The following is a 17,224-nucleotide window of genomic DNA, read 5'->3' on the forward strand; positions in this document are numbered from 1 at the left end:
CTATTTATGCCGTGACCAACCTGCAAAAATTGTGGGATTTCTCCAAGATTTTAAGTAGACCCTTCATGATTGATGCAATAATAGCTAGGTAGAAATGGGATTCAAATTAACTTTCTTTCCTCTTCCCTGTTGTTGTCTGGCAAAATAGCAGCTGCTTTCTCTTTACCACGTGGCTCAGCTGCATCTTTGTTTTCACACAACACCTAATGGTCCCAAGACAAATGAATAATAAAAGATAACGGGACAAATTGATCCCTCCCGTTCACTTTGGTCTTTCCTGTTCTCTGCCTGTGGCAAGTACTAGTTTAGCTTCTTGAGGGCTGTGATACTTTGGTCTAATTCTGGATGTTGGGGTGCAGGTGGCCGAGTGGTGTTTCATGCCTTGTGATACATCGGTCAGGCTAGATCAGGGGTCGGCAACTTTTCAGAAGTGGTGTGCCAAGTCTTCATTTATTCACTGTAATTGAAGGTTTCACGTGCCAGTAATACATTTTACATTTACAGGGGCCGGTGAACGAAACCCCAGACTGGCAGTGGGCTGAGTGGGGCCGGCGGCAGGCAGCCCCCTGCCGGTCTGGGGTTCTGGCTGCCTGCCCCGCTTAGCCCGCTGACGGCCCGGGGTTCCGTCCATCCAGGCCAGCAGTGGGCTGAGCGGCACCAGCGGCCGGGATCCCGGCTGGCAGGGGGCCAGTGGATGGAATCCCAGGCCGGCAGCAGAGTGCTACTGAAAATCAGCTCGCATGCCGCCTTTGGCACGCATGCCATAGGTTGCCGACCCCTGGGCTAGATGATCTCGTGATCCTGTCTGGCCTTAAACTCTGACATCATTCCTGAAAATGAGCCTGAAGTGCTGGCCTTTTATTTCACAAGCGATTGGAAAACAGAGCTACAGCTTCCTCCCAGAAATCTATTAGTGAGGGGCAGTGAGGTTTAGTACAGGGGTTCTCAAATGTCATTGCACTGTGACCCCCTTCTGACAACAAAAATTACGACACAACTCCAGGAGTGGGGACTGAAGCCTGAGCCCACCCGAGACTTCAGTCCCCCCCGTCCTGGAGTCGTGTAGTGCACAGTGCTTGCATGGGGCTGGGGTAGGAGGGAATGTAGTGTAGCAGGATGGTTCTGGGGAGCAATGGAGTGGAATAGGAGGCAGGTTACAATATCTGGGAGGGGTGGGGGAAAGAAGAAGTAGGCTGTGGAGTTAGCGTAGATAAGGTATTTATTGCTGAGGGTCAACTTGCTCACCTCTAACCAACAAAGCTGGTCTTGCAACTTCTCAGTGGACTCAGAGAGTTGCCTAAGGCACTATCAAGTCTGCCAGCCAAGGGACCTGCAAATAATTGATCTGTTCCCAGAAAGAGGAAGCTCAGACACAAGCCCCTCCATGCAAACCCAAGAACGTCTCTGTTTACCTCTGACAGTGGAAAAGAGGCAGCTGGGCAACTTGTGGGGGCTTTATTGCTAACGGTTTGCTGGGATTTATTGTTCCTCGACACCCGTTCTTGCAGGGAGACAAGTGTCTCACAATCTCCATCAAGCGTATTATGGATTATGTCCAGATTTTCCAGTGATCCCTGAGGCACATGCCCATGTGGTTGCTTGTTTTTGCTGTTTGGGCTGGTGGCGGTTAGAGATATAGAGGGTTGCATTTGACCTGACCCAGTTTCTGGGATGAAAGAGGGGGCACTTTCCCTCTCTGTTCTGGATCTTAAGTGGGTTTGGAGCTTCCCTCCTCCTTGTGTTCTGTCCCTATCCCTTCTGCATGCTGGATAGGAGGGCGATGGTCACCTCTCCTAGCTGCTGGGAAGATGGCCCCAGTCTGTCATTACCAGAAACTCTCTCCTCCAGCAGGGAGTGGAATCTTGCAGCATTGCTCCCTTCCCCACGGGAAGGAGACATCCAGCGAGAGAGATTAGGTGACTTTTCTGAGTTCACAGAGAGCCTGTGGCAGATCTAGGAATAGAACCTGGATCTCCTGACTCCCAGTTCAGTATTTCATAGGGTTCTTCTTTCCAAACTGGGAAGGAGAGGTGGGGCATGGCCACTGGTTCTCTATCCCAAAAGTTGGCTCTGGTATTAAGTATGATGGAGTGGGCGGAGGGGAGGTGGTTTGTTTTGTTTGTTTGTTTGTTTTATGGCCCTGTAACAGGGTTCATGACCCTCCCACCTTCCTGGGGCCCGCTTGTCCTCCCCAATAAGGCTTGGAGAGGTTTCAGCCTTGTGCAACACCTGGGTCTTTATTTACTTATCGTTGTCCCACCACCAGTGTCCATCTATATACAGCTTTATAGGTTTGGTTACCTCCCTTACAGGCAGAGTCAGCCTTCAGCTAGGAGGCCTCTAGCTCCCTCCCAGCCTTTATAGCCCTTGGTTTGTCAGGCCAGCAGTTGTTGCCAATCCTCAGGCTGGCATCCGGCCTTTTCCATCAGCCCCAATCTGTTTCCCCTGATTGGAGCTGGCCAGGCAGGGGCTAATTAGGTGCTTTTGCACCAGCACAGGCCCTGACCTTGAGCAACAGCTTTCTTGGGCTCCCTCTGTAATAAAGGACCTGTTTCCTAGCTGGTGTCAGTGGCTCTGTGCAGTTACACTAGCTGAGAATCTGGCCCAAATGTCCTACAGTGTAACCCAACTTTCTTACAAAGGAAGCTACATTCACCTGCCAAGGCAGGATGGGATCCTGTTCGCTTCTTAACTCTGGCTCAGTCACGATATTCCCATCCAGAGCTGAACATCCCGCAGTGCTGGGAAGGTAGTGTCCAGCTGAGATCAGAACTTTGCCAGTGTGCATTTGAAACATGGGTTTCATGTCCATGGTTAGTGGGTTAGGCCCATATCACTAATATATATACACACGCCCATATAGATACAGGCCTAACCCACCAAGCTTGGCTATATGCATATTATTTTCAAAAGGTCACAAAACAGCAGATTCTCCCAGTGTCCTTGCACAAGCTGAGCCTTCTGGGTTTTCTTTTTTTCCCCTCTCTTCAGGCTAGCTCCAAAGAATCAGTGTGAGTGCGCCAAAGCTGACCGTGTGCATGTCTACCAGATGGAAGATTATATTGATAAGAAAGACCTTGCCTCCATTAAAGAGAGGCAACAGAGGGAGTTAGAGCACTATCAGATAAGGTAAATTGGCTCCTTCTCTGCGGAATTGTTCATTCCTGGTCACCCATTGACCTCTACTGCTGTCACTCTGAGGATGCACCTATTAGCCCATCTCCCTGCCAGTGAAGATTGTTCCTGGCAGTGCAGCCCCTAGTATCTTGTCCAGTCTAGTTCTAGATCTACTGACATCCACAAATACCCTGAAATTCACTGGACTCTGGCTATGTCAGACTAACATGGTGGGGGAATGGGCTTGCAGACTTCAGGGAGTGTTGCTGCTTCTAAGTGGCCTGTTGGGTAGCCTTACTCTGAGTGCATGGCAGCTATCCCCTCTGGAGCACTGTGTGCATTTGAAGGGCTGATCTTACCGAGGAATGTAATACTCACCTTCTAGAGAGAGGGATTCTGTAATACCAAAGCACTTATCTGTTTTGCCAGTAAGGTTCCTCTTGGAGGTAGCCAGCTAGAAAACTCATGCAAAGGGTGGCAGTATCAAAGGAGCATCTGTGCGGTACAGGACAGAGGAGAGACAAGAAACTGAACTTATAAAACATTACAAAATGTCAAAGGAAAAATAAAGACAACAGATGAGGAATAGGGCATGACCTCTAGGGAGGATTATTAGTAGCTGATATACCCATTGTGTGTGTGAAGCCAAGTGACACAAACAGGTATTAAACTTCAACCACTAAAATACCCACTAATCTTCTGGAAAAGGCTGAAGTCACTGTTTTTGCAACCAAACATCTTGCCAGCAGGTTACATAAATAAACTGTCATTTCCCCTGTATATTTACGCCCCGAGAGATCATTTTGGGTTGCTAAGGCACAAATTCTCTATCAAGCTGGGCTGTTTAGCTTGCTTTATGAAATTAGGTGGATGGGTTAGTTCTGAACAGCATCCGTTGGGCTGGATCCTGGTCCCCTGGTTGTTTTGCCACTAGCCTCAATGAGAACAGGTTTGAGTCCTCTGCAGAACATCTGACATGCACTGAAAATATTTATTCACCTATCACCTCTAGATTGCTGTCCAAATCCAGTCCAAGGCAGTACATTTGATAGCCAATGGCTACTGGCTGAGATTTTGCAAACCCTTAAGTAGCTTTGGGGGGAATGAAAATCTCAGGCACTGTGTATAAAGTGGTGGCCTATTCCATTCACATAGCAAAATACGGTTGCCCGTGGCCCAGTCTGGGTCCTGGAGACAGAACTCCCCTCTGATTCAAAGCTGATTGGCTCATGTCAGGACAGAGGAATGCTAGAAGTTAGTTGGGGGGGGGAGCTTGCATTGTCATTGCCTGCGCTGTACCCAGTCTGTGCCTAGGGACCCTCCTGTCTCTCTCGACCTGTCCAGCCTGCATCTTTCCTGGCACTAAGTTCATGTGGGAAAGTCTCATGAATTGAAGCCTTGGGGTTGGGTTGTATTGAGGTAGAAGAAACAGCTATGGAGGAGAGCAAAAATGATCCTTTCAGCTATTACCATCGGTGATGGGGTGTACAAATCCCACACTGGGCACCAAGGGGATAAGGGATTATTTGGGGTTTCGCTAGCCCTGCCCCGCCACACCTGCAGCAAATCCTCCATCTGCTGGAGGAATTAAAAGAGGCAGGGAATTAGCTCCTTTGAGAGGCAGAGAGCTGGAGCTAAGCAGACCTGCAGCCCATAGCTCCAGCAGCACAGAGCAGAGGGAAGCCTAAAGATCTGATGCAGCTGCGCAAAGGGGCCCTCCCTGAGGGAAGGTAGGACCCATCCCAGAGAAAACCAGAGAGGGAAGTATCCCTGTGGACCCTGGACATAGTAGCCCCCTCTTACTTATTTTGGTTTGGACTTCCCCAACATGGGAAAGCCTTGGAATAACGGGGGCAGGAGGGATGTGAGGAAGAGGCCCAGGGAGGACAGCCTTAAGCAGCCTTGGTTGCCAGACCATTGGTAGCGCAAAGGAGCCGAGTCGGAGCCTGGTGGAGTGGGAGGGCCCCTCCCCACAATCCCCTTAGCAGTCGGGGGTTGCACTCATGACCACTAGGCCATGCTCCCCAACCAGACCATGAGTGAGCACCATTACATCATCTAAACCACGACCTACTCAGCACCCAATTTATACACTCCACGTATCCTGAAAATCTGGTTGCTTCGTTTGGTGCCCCAGTGGGAGATGGTTTCTTTTGAAATTCCAGCCGCAAGCATCCAACAGATAGGGAATGTTGGTAGAAAGAAGTACTCATTCAAACTGTTTTACTGTTAACACAATTTTCATAATCCTTTATCCTCCCGATGCTGACCCTGTTCTATTCGCATTTGTTCCAGATACCCCTCAATGACTCAAGATCTAGTAATAGCCAAACCAAACATGCCATTAAGCTATCCTATTCAAGGAGTAGAGGTGATGCCACTACACACGATTATGATTCCAGGTATACTTGTTCTGTGCCTTTTCATAGCCTGCTCATGGGCTCAACTTCCAGTGAAGTCTAAGACCTTGTCTCTTGTACATACCCTCTATATGAAATAGGGGGACTTTGTTCTTCATTGCACCTGTATTGGACTTGGCTTACTCTGAAGACCCAACCCTTCATACAAAACTGCTGAATTCAAAATCCATTTGCTGATACCCAGAGATCTGGTTTCCTTCCAGTAAAGTGCACAAAATGTCTGGGATGGGTTCTTAGAATAATAACCATGTGGCACTTTGTATACAGAGCATTTGAAAAACAATTATGAAAAGGGCTGAAGATCCCATCTGCATTTCACAATAAATCTCCCTTGACTCGTTTGTCATCTGAGCGCAGACCGGCTCTTCTATCGGACTGCAAAATGCTTTCTTGAAGAGCTCTGTGGTAGTTGGTTTTAAATTCCTCTCCCACTTATTTAATTGCTTCAAATGTTGTAATCTTGCAAAATTATTGATCTTTGGCTTTTATAAGGTGCAAGGAGTGGTGGAAACCTAAAGGCTGGCTCTCCAGCTGGTGTAAATCAGTGTAGCTCCGTTGACTTCCCTGGCTTATGCTTGCTGACGATCTAGCCCTAAATCTTTAGAGTTGCCCCAATGCAAAAATACTACTGACATCTCTAGATTTCTTCCTGGATAAAATTGAGGGGGGAAAAATGCATAGAGAAGAGCTGATATTCTATTTGTATCCAGCTCTGTGATCCCAGTTCAGGTGGGCTGACTGGAGTCTTGTTAGGGAACAATAATCACTTGAGTCAAAACACTGGCTTTAGGCTTGTTACTTACTGTCCTTATGTATGTTTCCCTTTGTTCTTCAAGGGCTTGGTTTGCATGGAGTGACTGAAGACAAGTACCAGGTATATTTCACGATGTTGCAGGGAAGTTTGTAGTCCAGGGTTACCTTGGCAAGTGCGTATCATGCTTTGAGATCTCTCTGCATGAAAGGTGCGTTAGTTTTACATTTCTCATGAGGTTTTTCTTCTATTACGAAGGTGGGCTTGATTTCCCAGCCTTGTATTAGTATAGTAGCATTTGGGTATGTCTACACTCCCAGCCCAGATAGAGAGACTCACGCTAGCTTTACTGGAGTTAGGATGCTAAAAGTAGCAGTGTGGACATTGCAGGATAGATGGTGGGTCATGCTAGCCATCTGAGCTCCGACCTGAGTGGGTGGGGGGCAGGCAGGCTTGGACTCGGGATCTAGCCTGAGCTGCCACCTGTGCCACAATATGCCAGACTGCTACCTTTAGTGCGCTAGCTCGAGGGAAGCTAGCATGAGTCCGTCAACCTGGGCTGGGAGGCATCATCCCAGCTGCAGTCTAGGCACAGACAAATCCTTAGAGATCTTACAAAGATCAGGGCCCCATTGTGCCAGGCACTATACAAATACATAGGGCTGGTCTATGTTCAGGCCATGTCTACTCGCGGAATGCTCTACCCGCATAGGTATAATGGTAAGGCATACTGGCAAGGTGGTCCTAGTGCAGACATAGCTATACCAGCAAAGCTGTGATGTTACTGGTATAACTTATCTCATACACCTGAGCAAAACAAGCTGACATAGGTACATCAGCAGAAGTCTGTTGTGTGGATGCAGCCTTCAAGTTTTGCTGCTCCATGCTGGCGTAGTTAAAGCAGCAGCTCCCTCTAGTGCAGATGCAGCTATACTGTTATAAAAGTGCTTCTGGCAGTACAGGTTATTCCAGCTCCACCAATATAAGGTACCTTGAAACTATAACTATATCAGCAAAAAAAAATAAAATCACACCGCTAACTGATGTAGCTATGCTAGTAAAAACTGAAGTGGAGACCAGCCCTTAGTAAAACAGTCCCTGCCCCAACAAGCTTTCATAGACACTAAGGAAGGAAAATAGAGGGGCAGAGAGAGAGAGAGGAAGTCACTTGCCTGAGATTACCAGAGCCAGGAATTGAATTTAGGTCTCCTGTGTCCTATTCAGTGGACCACATTGCCCTGTCTAGCTAAGGAAGGAATCCTTTACAATCTCTCAGATTTAATGTTCCACTGCATGGGCTAGCCCCTCATACAGTCAAGACATTTTTTTTCTCCCCACACAGTTCATATTTTAAAAGCATGTTCAACATTTTATTTACAATTTTTTTCTGAAGCCACAGAGAACCGCCTCAGACACTGGGGGTGGGGAGGTGACTGTTTTATTGACCTCCACAAGGATGTCTTCTTTTTAGTGAAACCGGGTGAGGATGGTGGTGGGGTCAGATCTCCCTTCTTTCCCTTTAAATAAGACTGTTCTTAAAGTGACGGCCATGTGATCGACCCAGATCAGGGAGGGAGGAGAGGGGAAGCCTTGTGATTTTACCATGACACCTAAGATTTCCACCTCCGTGCCCCACGGCACTTAACGCAGGTGATCCTGCGAGCATCTCTGGGAACCCTCAATACGCTTGCTGATGTCTCTAACGATGTTGTGAGTGGACGGGGCGAGAAAGAGCTGATCATCTTGACCTCAGATGTGGAGCTGCTGAATTTCATCCTTGAGCATGTCACGTACACCAGTGTGGTCTACCGGCTCACTGCAGTAGATATGAGTGAGTATCAACTGGATGATTTCTTCATCCTATCCTTAGCAGTTTTCCATCAGTTTCTCTAGTGTTACTAGGCCACTTTCGAGCATCTGCTAAATTAACTTTACCTCCAAGAAGGAATCTTTCTGAAAGACCCATTATTTAACACAGCATGAGCAGAGAAATAGATGCAGGATGCTGCCATCTTCCATAGCTGTCTCTTTCAAAGTTTTGGCAGAGATTGGTGAGGTCAGTCATGATCCTCAGGAAGCTGAAGCCTCTTTCGTTGCCCTGCTTCCTAGTGACTCAGGGCTTCAGTCTTTGGCTTCTAATTACACATGAGGTGAAGCAAGACTGCCAAGCCAGGAGAATTCCTGGTACTTGGGAAAAAGAATGTATCCAGTTTTTTGAGTCAGTTGAACTAGAGGTCTTTCAAAGAACTCTTTCTAGGCTTCCCACTTGCCCATTTTCCATCACCGAGGCTGGAAGGTCATTTAACACTATATAAAATCAGGGGGGCCACTTTTATCTATTTCACCTAAAGCATTGCCAGGGAACAAATGGATTTCCAATCAAGGTTCTTACTTGGAGGTTTCCACTGTGTCATCAAAGATCTCCAGAATACTTGAAGACTTATGAGTGATGCAACTTTCCTATTTTGCTTTTCTTGTTTTCCAAGTGAGTTTCGAGAGCAGACATCATGTGGCTCAGTTTCCTGTGATCATCCGACAGCCCGGCCTTCCAAAGTTGTTTGATCCTGGAGCAGGTAAGTGTTTCTGAGTGCCTCCCTGTAGGAAACCCCTTTTGCCCTTTTAAGGGGGTGTCAGGGAGTGGCTCCAGCAAGCTGGCAATTGCTGATGGTAAATCCTTACTCCAGACTTTACTGTGGTAGAAGTTAGTTACTCTTTTAGGCCTGATGCTGGGCTTCTTAAAGTCTTTCTGATCTCCTGATGCCTCTCCATTCAAAAACATGTGTAATTGACAAGGGCTGAACACATCAGCATCATAGTTAATGTTTTGTGGCCAGTTAGGTTCTTCCAAAGTTATGTCCACTGAAAAGCCCTGAATGAACGGACCTCTTTAAATGTTCTAATTCCGGGAAAACCTTGGATTGGCTCCGACAACACTTAGTGTAGTGCCTTGCATTTGAGGATCTCAATGCACTTCACAAGCACTCTGTGCCCCACGTCTCTACCTCCATTTTTCAGATAGGGCAACGTAGGGACAAAGAGGATGACTTGTTCAGAGTCCCAACGGTTGCTAACCTAGCGCTGCTGCTCTTCCCCATGGTCTGTGGCAGTCTGTGCTAGGAAGAGAACCCAGCTGTTGTGTTCTAGTTCGTTCTACTAACCACATGCCCACCTTCCTCCTGCAGGTAAGATCTTTCAGGAATGGTGAGTAAAAGCAAAGAACTGCAGTAAAATGTTACCAGCCTTTGTCACTTCCCTGTTTACGGTTACAGATAGGAAGATCAGCTCCCTGGTGACTATCACGACGAAGACTTTCTTGCGCTATCACAAACTTCGGCTCCTCATCAAGAGCATCCGACAGTACTACCCTGACATAAAAATCATCGTCGCCGATGACAGTGAAGTCTCGGAGAAGATCATCGATGAGAACGTTGAGCATTACATCATGCCTTTTGGAAAGGTCTGTCACTTGCACAGGACTGGCCATGTAGACAGGTCTCAGGCAAGGCCTTCCATCCTTCTGTGAGACGCAGGCTTGCTCATTGGTGAGAGGCCACATCCTAAATAACATACCTTATTGGATGGGATTTTTCAAAAACTCCTAAGTGATTTAGGAGCACAAATCCCATTGACTTTCACTCAGTTGGGGCCTGTATGTGCTACCATAATCCAAATGCTAATAAAAGATGATATTTTCAAGAGTGCCCAAGTGTTTTAGGAACATAAATCCCATTGACTTACATTAGGATTTGTGCTCCTAAAATACTTGGGCACTGTTGAAAATACCATCTCGTTTATTAGCATTTGGATTATGTTAGCACATACAGCCCCCAGCTGAGACCAGGGCCCTGTTGTGCTGGGAGCTCTACGAACACATAGTAAGAGACAGTCCGTCCCCCAAATAGAGCTCACAGTCTAAGTAGATGAGCCAGACAAAAGGTGGGAGGGGAAATGGAAGCACAGAGAAGGGAAGGTGACCCAGCAGACCCAGGAATAGAACCCATGTTTCCTGAGGACCACTCTCAGCCCCTGCCCCATCCACTGGACAACACGTTCTTCTAAGGACTCTTAAGACTTATGTACCCAGTTCCAGCTGCCCAAAGAAATGAAGTGGAATGGCTCATAGGATTGTTTGTGTTGTATAGAATCTTTCAGCTGTAGGCCACCAGTTCAAATTTATATCCAGTTATTGTTCCATGACCTCGCACCAAGGCTGCTTAGCTAGGATAGCTGGGACAGAGGGGACTGAATTCTCCATGTCAATGTGTGGGCTTTAGCACTGGTACCACAGCACTTAACTGAAGCTATCCTAGTGGTATATGAGATGAGTTGGTGGTCTAAATCCAGTTCCTAGTGGTTTACCAACCCATTAATCTTCATGGACTTAGTCAACACGTTGTTGACTATACAGAATTTTTGGCCTCATTTTGAGCATTCACTGATATACATGGGAATGGTGGGTGTCCAGCACATTTTGTGAATGGAGCATCTTATTGTGTATCTATTCAAGCTTTGTAAAAATAGTTACACTGGCTCACTGACCTGTAATGCTCTACGAAAGATCAAAGATGAATGTTTAAGGCTCCTGTCTGTTCTCAGTACCCCCATTGGCTGGCAGCATGGGACAAGGCATGCCTCCATGTTGCTCAAAAGTGATTTCCTTGGTGCTCATTAACGAGTTTCAGAGGCAGTCCCACCCAGTCCTTGGCCAGCAGTGGGCTTGCTGCAACGTGGGGATAGGAAGAGGAGAGACAATGAGGGAACCTTGGGGCTCCATAAGGAATGTGAAGAGCCCTGGGAATTATACAAATAGAGAGATGTTATAGGATGGTGACTGAAGTCTCCTGCAGAAAAATCACCTGATCTAATGAATTAAAATCCTACAATTGTAAAAATGTAGGGTTGGAAGGTCTCAAGAGGTCATCTAGTCCACCCCAGGCACTGAGGCGATATCAAATGTACCTAGACCGTGCCTTCCAGGGGGTTGTCTAAGCTGTTCTTAAAAACCTTCAAAGATGGGGATTCCACAACCTCCTTAGGTAAATACTTCCAGTGCTTAACTATCCTTATATACTGGTTTCTCTATCACATGGGCAAGTGATCATCTTTCTGTAAGGTCACTCCTTGTTGCAAAGGTGTTCTATTTCATTCTCATTCAGTAGTTCAGATGACCCTCCTTTTCAGAATAGTTTCTGGATAAAAGGGATTTGCACAAAGCTAAGCAGCTTTGTGTGTGTGTATTTGCATATATCTAATTTTTCTTCTTATAAAGCTGTTCTGACCCTACCCTTCAGTGTCTTGGGGATTCTGTTTACTAGGGTTGGTTTGCCGGAAGGAATCTTGCAATATCTCAGGTCACAACCAAGTACTATCTCTGGGTTGACGATGACTTCTTATTCACCGAAAACACTAAAATTGAGAAACTATTGGACGTGCTGGAGAGAACAAACTTGGATATGGTAAGAAATGCAAATAAATTGTACCCTTGGAAAATGTTCCGGGCTTTTTGAAAGTGCTCAAGTGTAACAATGGGTGCTGAGCCTTTGAAAATCTGGCCATTAGTCAGGAGGGAAAAGGAATATTTCTTCCTTTGCAGACCTGTCTTAGTCTTCTACTCATCAGATTATGCCATAAATCTTTATTATTGTGTTAAAATACTATTCAAGATAAGGGTCGGAAACTTGCTTTCAAATGATGGGGAAAATCTTGTATGGATTTTTAGATTGACTGTGACCACACCAGAGGTTAGTGCTATCTGGCAAAATATTCTTTGACGGTAGTGTGTGTTTCTCATCTATGTTATTTGGCTTTCTTCATGCATCAGATCGGTTTCATGTTCTCAGAAATGTGCCCATCTTAAATTGGTGCATTACCATTTGACCCTGGATATTTACTACTTAGTTCTGGGTATCTGACTCCTTTCTGTGTTTTGGTTCAATACAACCTCACAGCAGGCAGAAAAGTGAACAGATAGGGCACAGTATTGGCAAACAATAAGCCTGATGCAGCTGGTTCCCGATCACTTTAGTTTACTGCTTCTGCAAGGGGATTCTTGGTTTTGTTCAAACACTAGATATCTTCTTCTTGAAAAGTGACATCAGTTTTTGCCAAGAGCAGGACTCTCCTTGGCCAATTTTGGAAAAACGGCTCCAATCTGGATCACAATCTTCCCTCACCACCCATTCACCTTGGATCGTAACTCCAAAAAGAATACTTACCCTAGGTCAGTAAGAACATTTTGAAGCCAGCTGGAGCTGTTTTTGATCCCATTAAGTATTTTCTTGATACAGAGTTTTTTTTAGAGTTTCTGGGAAATATTTCCACACCTTGGGCTGTGACAGTTGACCTGAGAGAGTGGATGGTTCTGAGGATTTATGGAACAGATGGCCTATAACTTCTGGTCATGTTTTCAAATCCAACCCAAATCCTTAGTGAAGGGTAACAAGTTTCCGATGAGAGCTGTTTGGTGCCCCATGTGAAATGAGTAGATCTCAGTGCAGTTTGGCTGCTTATTAGATTGGCCGTGTTGTCAGTAGGGCCAATGAAAGAATGTACCATGGAGACATGATTCCATGGTATGTCTCTAGGTTAGGTGGGAGGAAGGATTGTCCTGCTTCTGCATATGCCGTGTCTGATCTTGGCCCAGAACTTTGGTCTCTCTAGTGATCCCAATCCAGCAGCTTTCACCGGCAACTACACCACGCTAGCGGAAACAACACTCCAGTTTCTGAGCTGATAAACACAGACAGTGGTATGAGGAACAAGAAGAACGTGATGTCGTAGGGAATGAGCTCCAAGCAGCAGCTCACAAGAACCTAGAAGCGATTGTAAACTGGGGCTTGTTCATGTTGAGATTCCCACTGTGCAGAACAGTAACAATGTTCAGGGGGTTGGGCCAGTCAATGGAAGGGCTTCTGTTGATGTCAGCGGATGTTAGCCCAGGCTGTGAGTCTGCCAGGAGATGAAAAGCGATAACTGAATAATGTGGGTGATGGTCCTGCTCTCCAGGTTGGAGGCAGCGTGAATGGGAACACCTACAGTTTTCAGCTGCTCTATGATCAGGGTGACGACAGCGGCTGTCTGCATTTGAGATACGGCTCCTTCCACAAGTTGGAAGGGTTCCCCAACTGCGTGGTCACCAGCGGTGTGGTCAACTTCTTCCTGGCCCATACAGACAAAAGCAGACACGTTGGCTATGACCCTCTTCTGCAAAGAGTAGCTCACTCAGGTAAGCCATACACTCTCTTTCTCCGAGTGAAGGCAAGCAAGCTCTTGGCAGGGCTGTCGACGGGGGGACAAAGGGTCAATTGCCCAGGGGTCCAGGAGATTAGAGCCCACGCCTCACACCCAAACTCCCTCCCATAGCCTGCACTCCGCAGCCAAACCCCAGCCTGGTGAAAGTGAGTGAGGGTGGCAGAGAGCGAGCGACAGAGGGAGGGGGGATGGAGAAGGGGCAGGACATGGGTGTGGCCTCAGGGAAGGGGCAGGGGCTGGGCAAGGGTCTTTGGGGTTGTGCAATTGGACAGTTGGCAACTCCACCGGGCGGGCATATGGAAGCCCTGGCCAGGCCAGAAGAGCGCGCCCAGCAGTGCAGCCAGCAGCTCACTGGGTACCAGCCAGCGCAGGCGCAGCACCGTCCAAATGTCAGGCGGAGCATGTCCACGGTGGCGTGGCTTGTTCGTTTGTGGGGGCCCATTGACTGTTCTGCCCTGGGGCCCGGAATTGCTGTCGGCAGGCCTGGCTCTCGGTGTCGGCCGCTTGTGGCTTGCCCCACAGAAGCTTTCTCTCACGCTATCATGTTTGTCTTTTTCCTTCCTTTGTTTCAGTCTTGGGGCTTCCAGCTCTCTGCTTTCACTAATGCTGCTGAGGGGCCTCTCCCAGGGTTAGAACATGGACTAGGACGCCTGGGTTCTATTCCCAGCTCTCTGGTAGGCTCTGGGGGGGTATCCTCACTGTGGCTGGAAGGTGTCATTCCTAGCTGGGGTAGACGTACCTGTGGTAGCTCTGACCAAGTTAGCACTCCTGTAACTTGGGCTGGCCTCCCAAGTCCATACCTAGGATCTCCAACAGATTGTACTTGTGCGGCTGGCCTTGGCCGCGCTCTTTTCAGTGTGTGAGCTTGATCGGCGCTACTGTGTGTGAATCTCCCTGAGCAGGGAATTGCACCTCCCAGCTGCAGTGTAGAGGGCAAGTCCCATCCTGTCTCTGAGTCTTGGGAGGGGAGGGGTTTCTATGAAACAGAGGTGATAATGCTTAACTTTTGTAAAGAGCTTTTAGATCTCCTGACCTAAAATCCCACCCCTGGTTGGGTTAGATGCCCAACTCCCTTAAATTCCTTTGAAAATCCTACCCTAAAGTGTTTCAGCAAGTTAGATTAGACCTAGGGCTGCCTGTAACCACGAATCCACGGAGAGTTCTGCTCTCTGCTTAATGCTCTGCAAAGACATGATTCGATTTTAATTATGAAGAATGTAGAAAGCCCTGTGTTTAGGGATTAAAGTGCATCTGCATGGTAGGTAGGGCCCAGAAGGTTAGCTCAGGCAAAGGAGAAGGAAACGAAAAGGAGGTGAGAAGATGAAGCCAGGGCAGGCCTATGTAGAGGCTTTTGGATGAAGTCAAGGAGTCTGAATGGGACACAGAAAGAGCTGCAGTGCAAGGAGAGGGATCAGAGGAATGGGAGAAGAAGATGGATTTGGAGGTTACACTTTGGGTAGACTAGAGGGATGCAAGGTGGCAGTCAGGTTGGCCAAACAGAGAGAGATTGCAATAGGCCCATCTGTTTTGGGGGCCAAGTCTCCTTTGCTTTGTGCTTTAGTGCTTTATATCTGTGCGTGGTCTAAAAACTGAACAGATGCCACTTCTGACAAGACTTTTCCAGAGAAAACGAAGCAGTTTTGGTTTGGCTTGAATTTTTTTTTCATGGGATAGTTGTCTAAATATTTTTTCCTGCTGTAGAAGAAGTGGGGAGAGAGGCAGGAAATCCCCCCCACCCCCCAAAATTTTTCATCTCTACTTTATCTCAACCCAGAAAATTTCCAACAATAACAAAACCTGACTTTAAAAAACCTGATACATTAAAAGAAATGCATCATTCAAAGTCACTTTTTGTTAAAGCTTTTCAGATGAAAAGGTTTTATAAAATTTAAGGCTAGAATGGAGTACCCCATAAACTATTCTGACCTCCTGTATATCACAGGTCACCAACGCCACCTGCACAGTAAGCCAAATCAGAATTTGACCAAGTATTACAGCCCTTGGGAGACTAACCTGTTGTGTCACAGGCAGAGAACAGGAGGGGTTGAGGAGCACTAATGTCCCAGGCTCCGGCAGGGTGGGGAATTAAGTGACAGATCCCAAATGATCCTAGCAGGTTTCTACTTTTTCTAGTGTGTTTTAAAAAACTCCCACCAGACTTGTGCATGGGTACAAATGACTTCTCACTGTGCAAGGCTATAGGGCAGTTGGTCTCATTTCTGAAAAAACAAAGCCCTCAGATTATTGTGGGGTTGGAGAAAATCATTTCTCCAGAGTAACTTTACACAAGACAGCTGCTGGGGGCTGAGATACCACCACTACAAAGGCAAAGACGTCTAGTGGCAAGAAAGCAGAATTGCTGCCTTGGTGCTGCTGGATGAAGATAATTGTCCTTTGCCTCCTTGCATCAGGACATCACTTGCACCAGTACAAAGTAAAATGCTGCCATGCTGAGCTGGCCATTATCCGCACTCTTTTTACACGGGTGTAAGTTGTGACACAAGGTGTGGGGCAATGGAGGATCAGGCCCGTAAGCCTCGCATAGCACGGCTCACTGTGTGTGTTAACCCATTAGCTTTGTAACAATATATGGATCAAATACTATTGAGAGTACCACCCCTAGGACTGGCCCGGGTGATGTAGACTGATGTGGCTCCACTGAAACCAGTGAAGTAATGATGATTTACAGCACCTGAGGATCTGGTGTACTCTGCATAAAGTGATCCAACCCACTGCCATTTAGGCTTATAAAGCCTCATCTACCCAGGCCAGTACTAGATGTTCCTGGTGCCTTAGATTCTCCTTTTGGTTCTCAAACTACACCCAGACTCCTGTGGTCACCCACCACCCGATCTTGGGTCTGATTTTATTAAACCATCACAGTTAAAATATCAAAATAAAAACAAGCCCTTCTCCCTCTCCACAACTGCTTCAGCCTCTTGCTGGGCTCAAATACTGCTGCTTGGCACCCCTTAAGGCTTCTGCCCTTTGCCCCTAGTGGAGTTGGTCTAGCCAGGCCTGTCTATCTGGCTGTGGGGTGGGGTGAACCCCTTCCTCTGTCCTTTCTTCCTTAACTGGACCCAGCAGACTTAATTTCATCTGCCTCAAAGCCCATCCCCTAGGTAGTCCCCTTAAAGGGCCAGGTCTCCTTAGGACACCCTGTTTCACAGCTGAACTAAATGGATGTTTGAAATAAAGCATTAGCAGCTGCTCTTGATTTTCTTAAAACATTTAATCATTAAACTTAAAATAAGCTAAATGATGTTTAATAACCCATGTTTTTAACAATGAACATTGTGTAATGCATGATTGTATGTGTATTACTATAGTGTGCCAACAAAGACTGGAGACCCATTGTTCTAGGAACTGTATAAGTATGTAGTAAAGAGAAGTCCCTGCTTTGAAGAACTTGCAGTCTAAACTAGATGAGAGGCAGGAGGGGAGCTGGAAGGCCAGAGAGGTGAAGTAAGTTGCCCACGGTCACCAAGCAGGTAAGCGGCAGAGCTAGGAACTGAAGCCAGGGGTAAAATCCTGGCTGCCTTGAAATCAAGAGGCATTTTGCCATTGAGTTCAGTGGGGCCAGTATTTTACCTCAGGTCTCCTGACTCCCAGCTTGCTGCTCTGGCCACTAGAGTATCCCAACGCCTGCACTGTATGTAGACTCTGCTACATGGAATGCCAAGGA

The 17,224-nt window shown here is 47.0% G+C and overlaps 1 protein-coding gene across 3 annotated transcripts in view; it reads left to right on the forward strand.

Annotated features, from left to right (window-relative positions):
- The window catches only part of LOC102939794 (beta-1,4 N-acetylgalactosaminyltransferase 2), a 68,456-nt gene that overhangs the window by 36,655 nt on the left and 14,577 nt on the right, over positions 1-17,224 (forward strand). For 2 of the 3 annotated variants that reach the window (XM_043536746.1, XM_043536745.1), the window contains 8 exons: positions 2,992-3,129; positions 5,413-5,519; positions 6,374-6,411; positions 7,939-8,119; positions 8,775-8,861; positions 9,558-9,745; positions 11,604-11,744; positions 13,294-13,513. In XM_043536746.1, coding sequence (XP_043392681.1) covers positions 2,992-3,129; positions 5,413-5,519; positions 6,374-6,411; positions 7,939-8,119; positions 8,775-8,861; positions 9,558-9,745; positions 11,604-11,744; positions 13,294-13,513 — 1,100 coding nt within the window. Of the gene's footprint in view, positions 1-2,991; positions 3,130-5,412; positions 5,520-6,373; positions 6,412-7,938; positions 8,120-8,774; positions 8,862-9,557; positions 9,746-11,603; positions 11,745-13,293; positions 13,514-16,868; positions 17,031-17,224 lie in introns of all 3 variants that reach the window. The other variant, XR_005223477.2, reaches the window with a different exon arrangement.

Source organism: Chelonia mydas, chromosome 27, assembly GCF_015237465.2.
Source record: "Chelonia mydas isolate rCheMyd1 chromosome 27, rCheMyd1.pri.v2, whole genome shotgun sequence".
NCBI classification, from domain to species: domain Eukaryota; kingdom Metazoa; phylum Chordata; order Testudines; family Cheloniidae; genus Chelonia; species Chelonia mydas.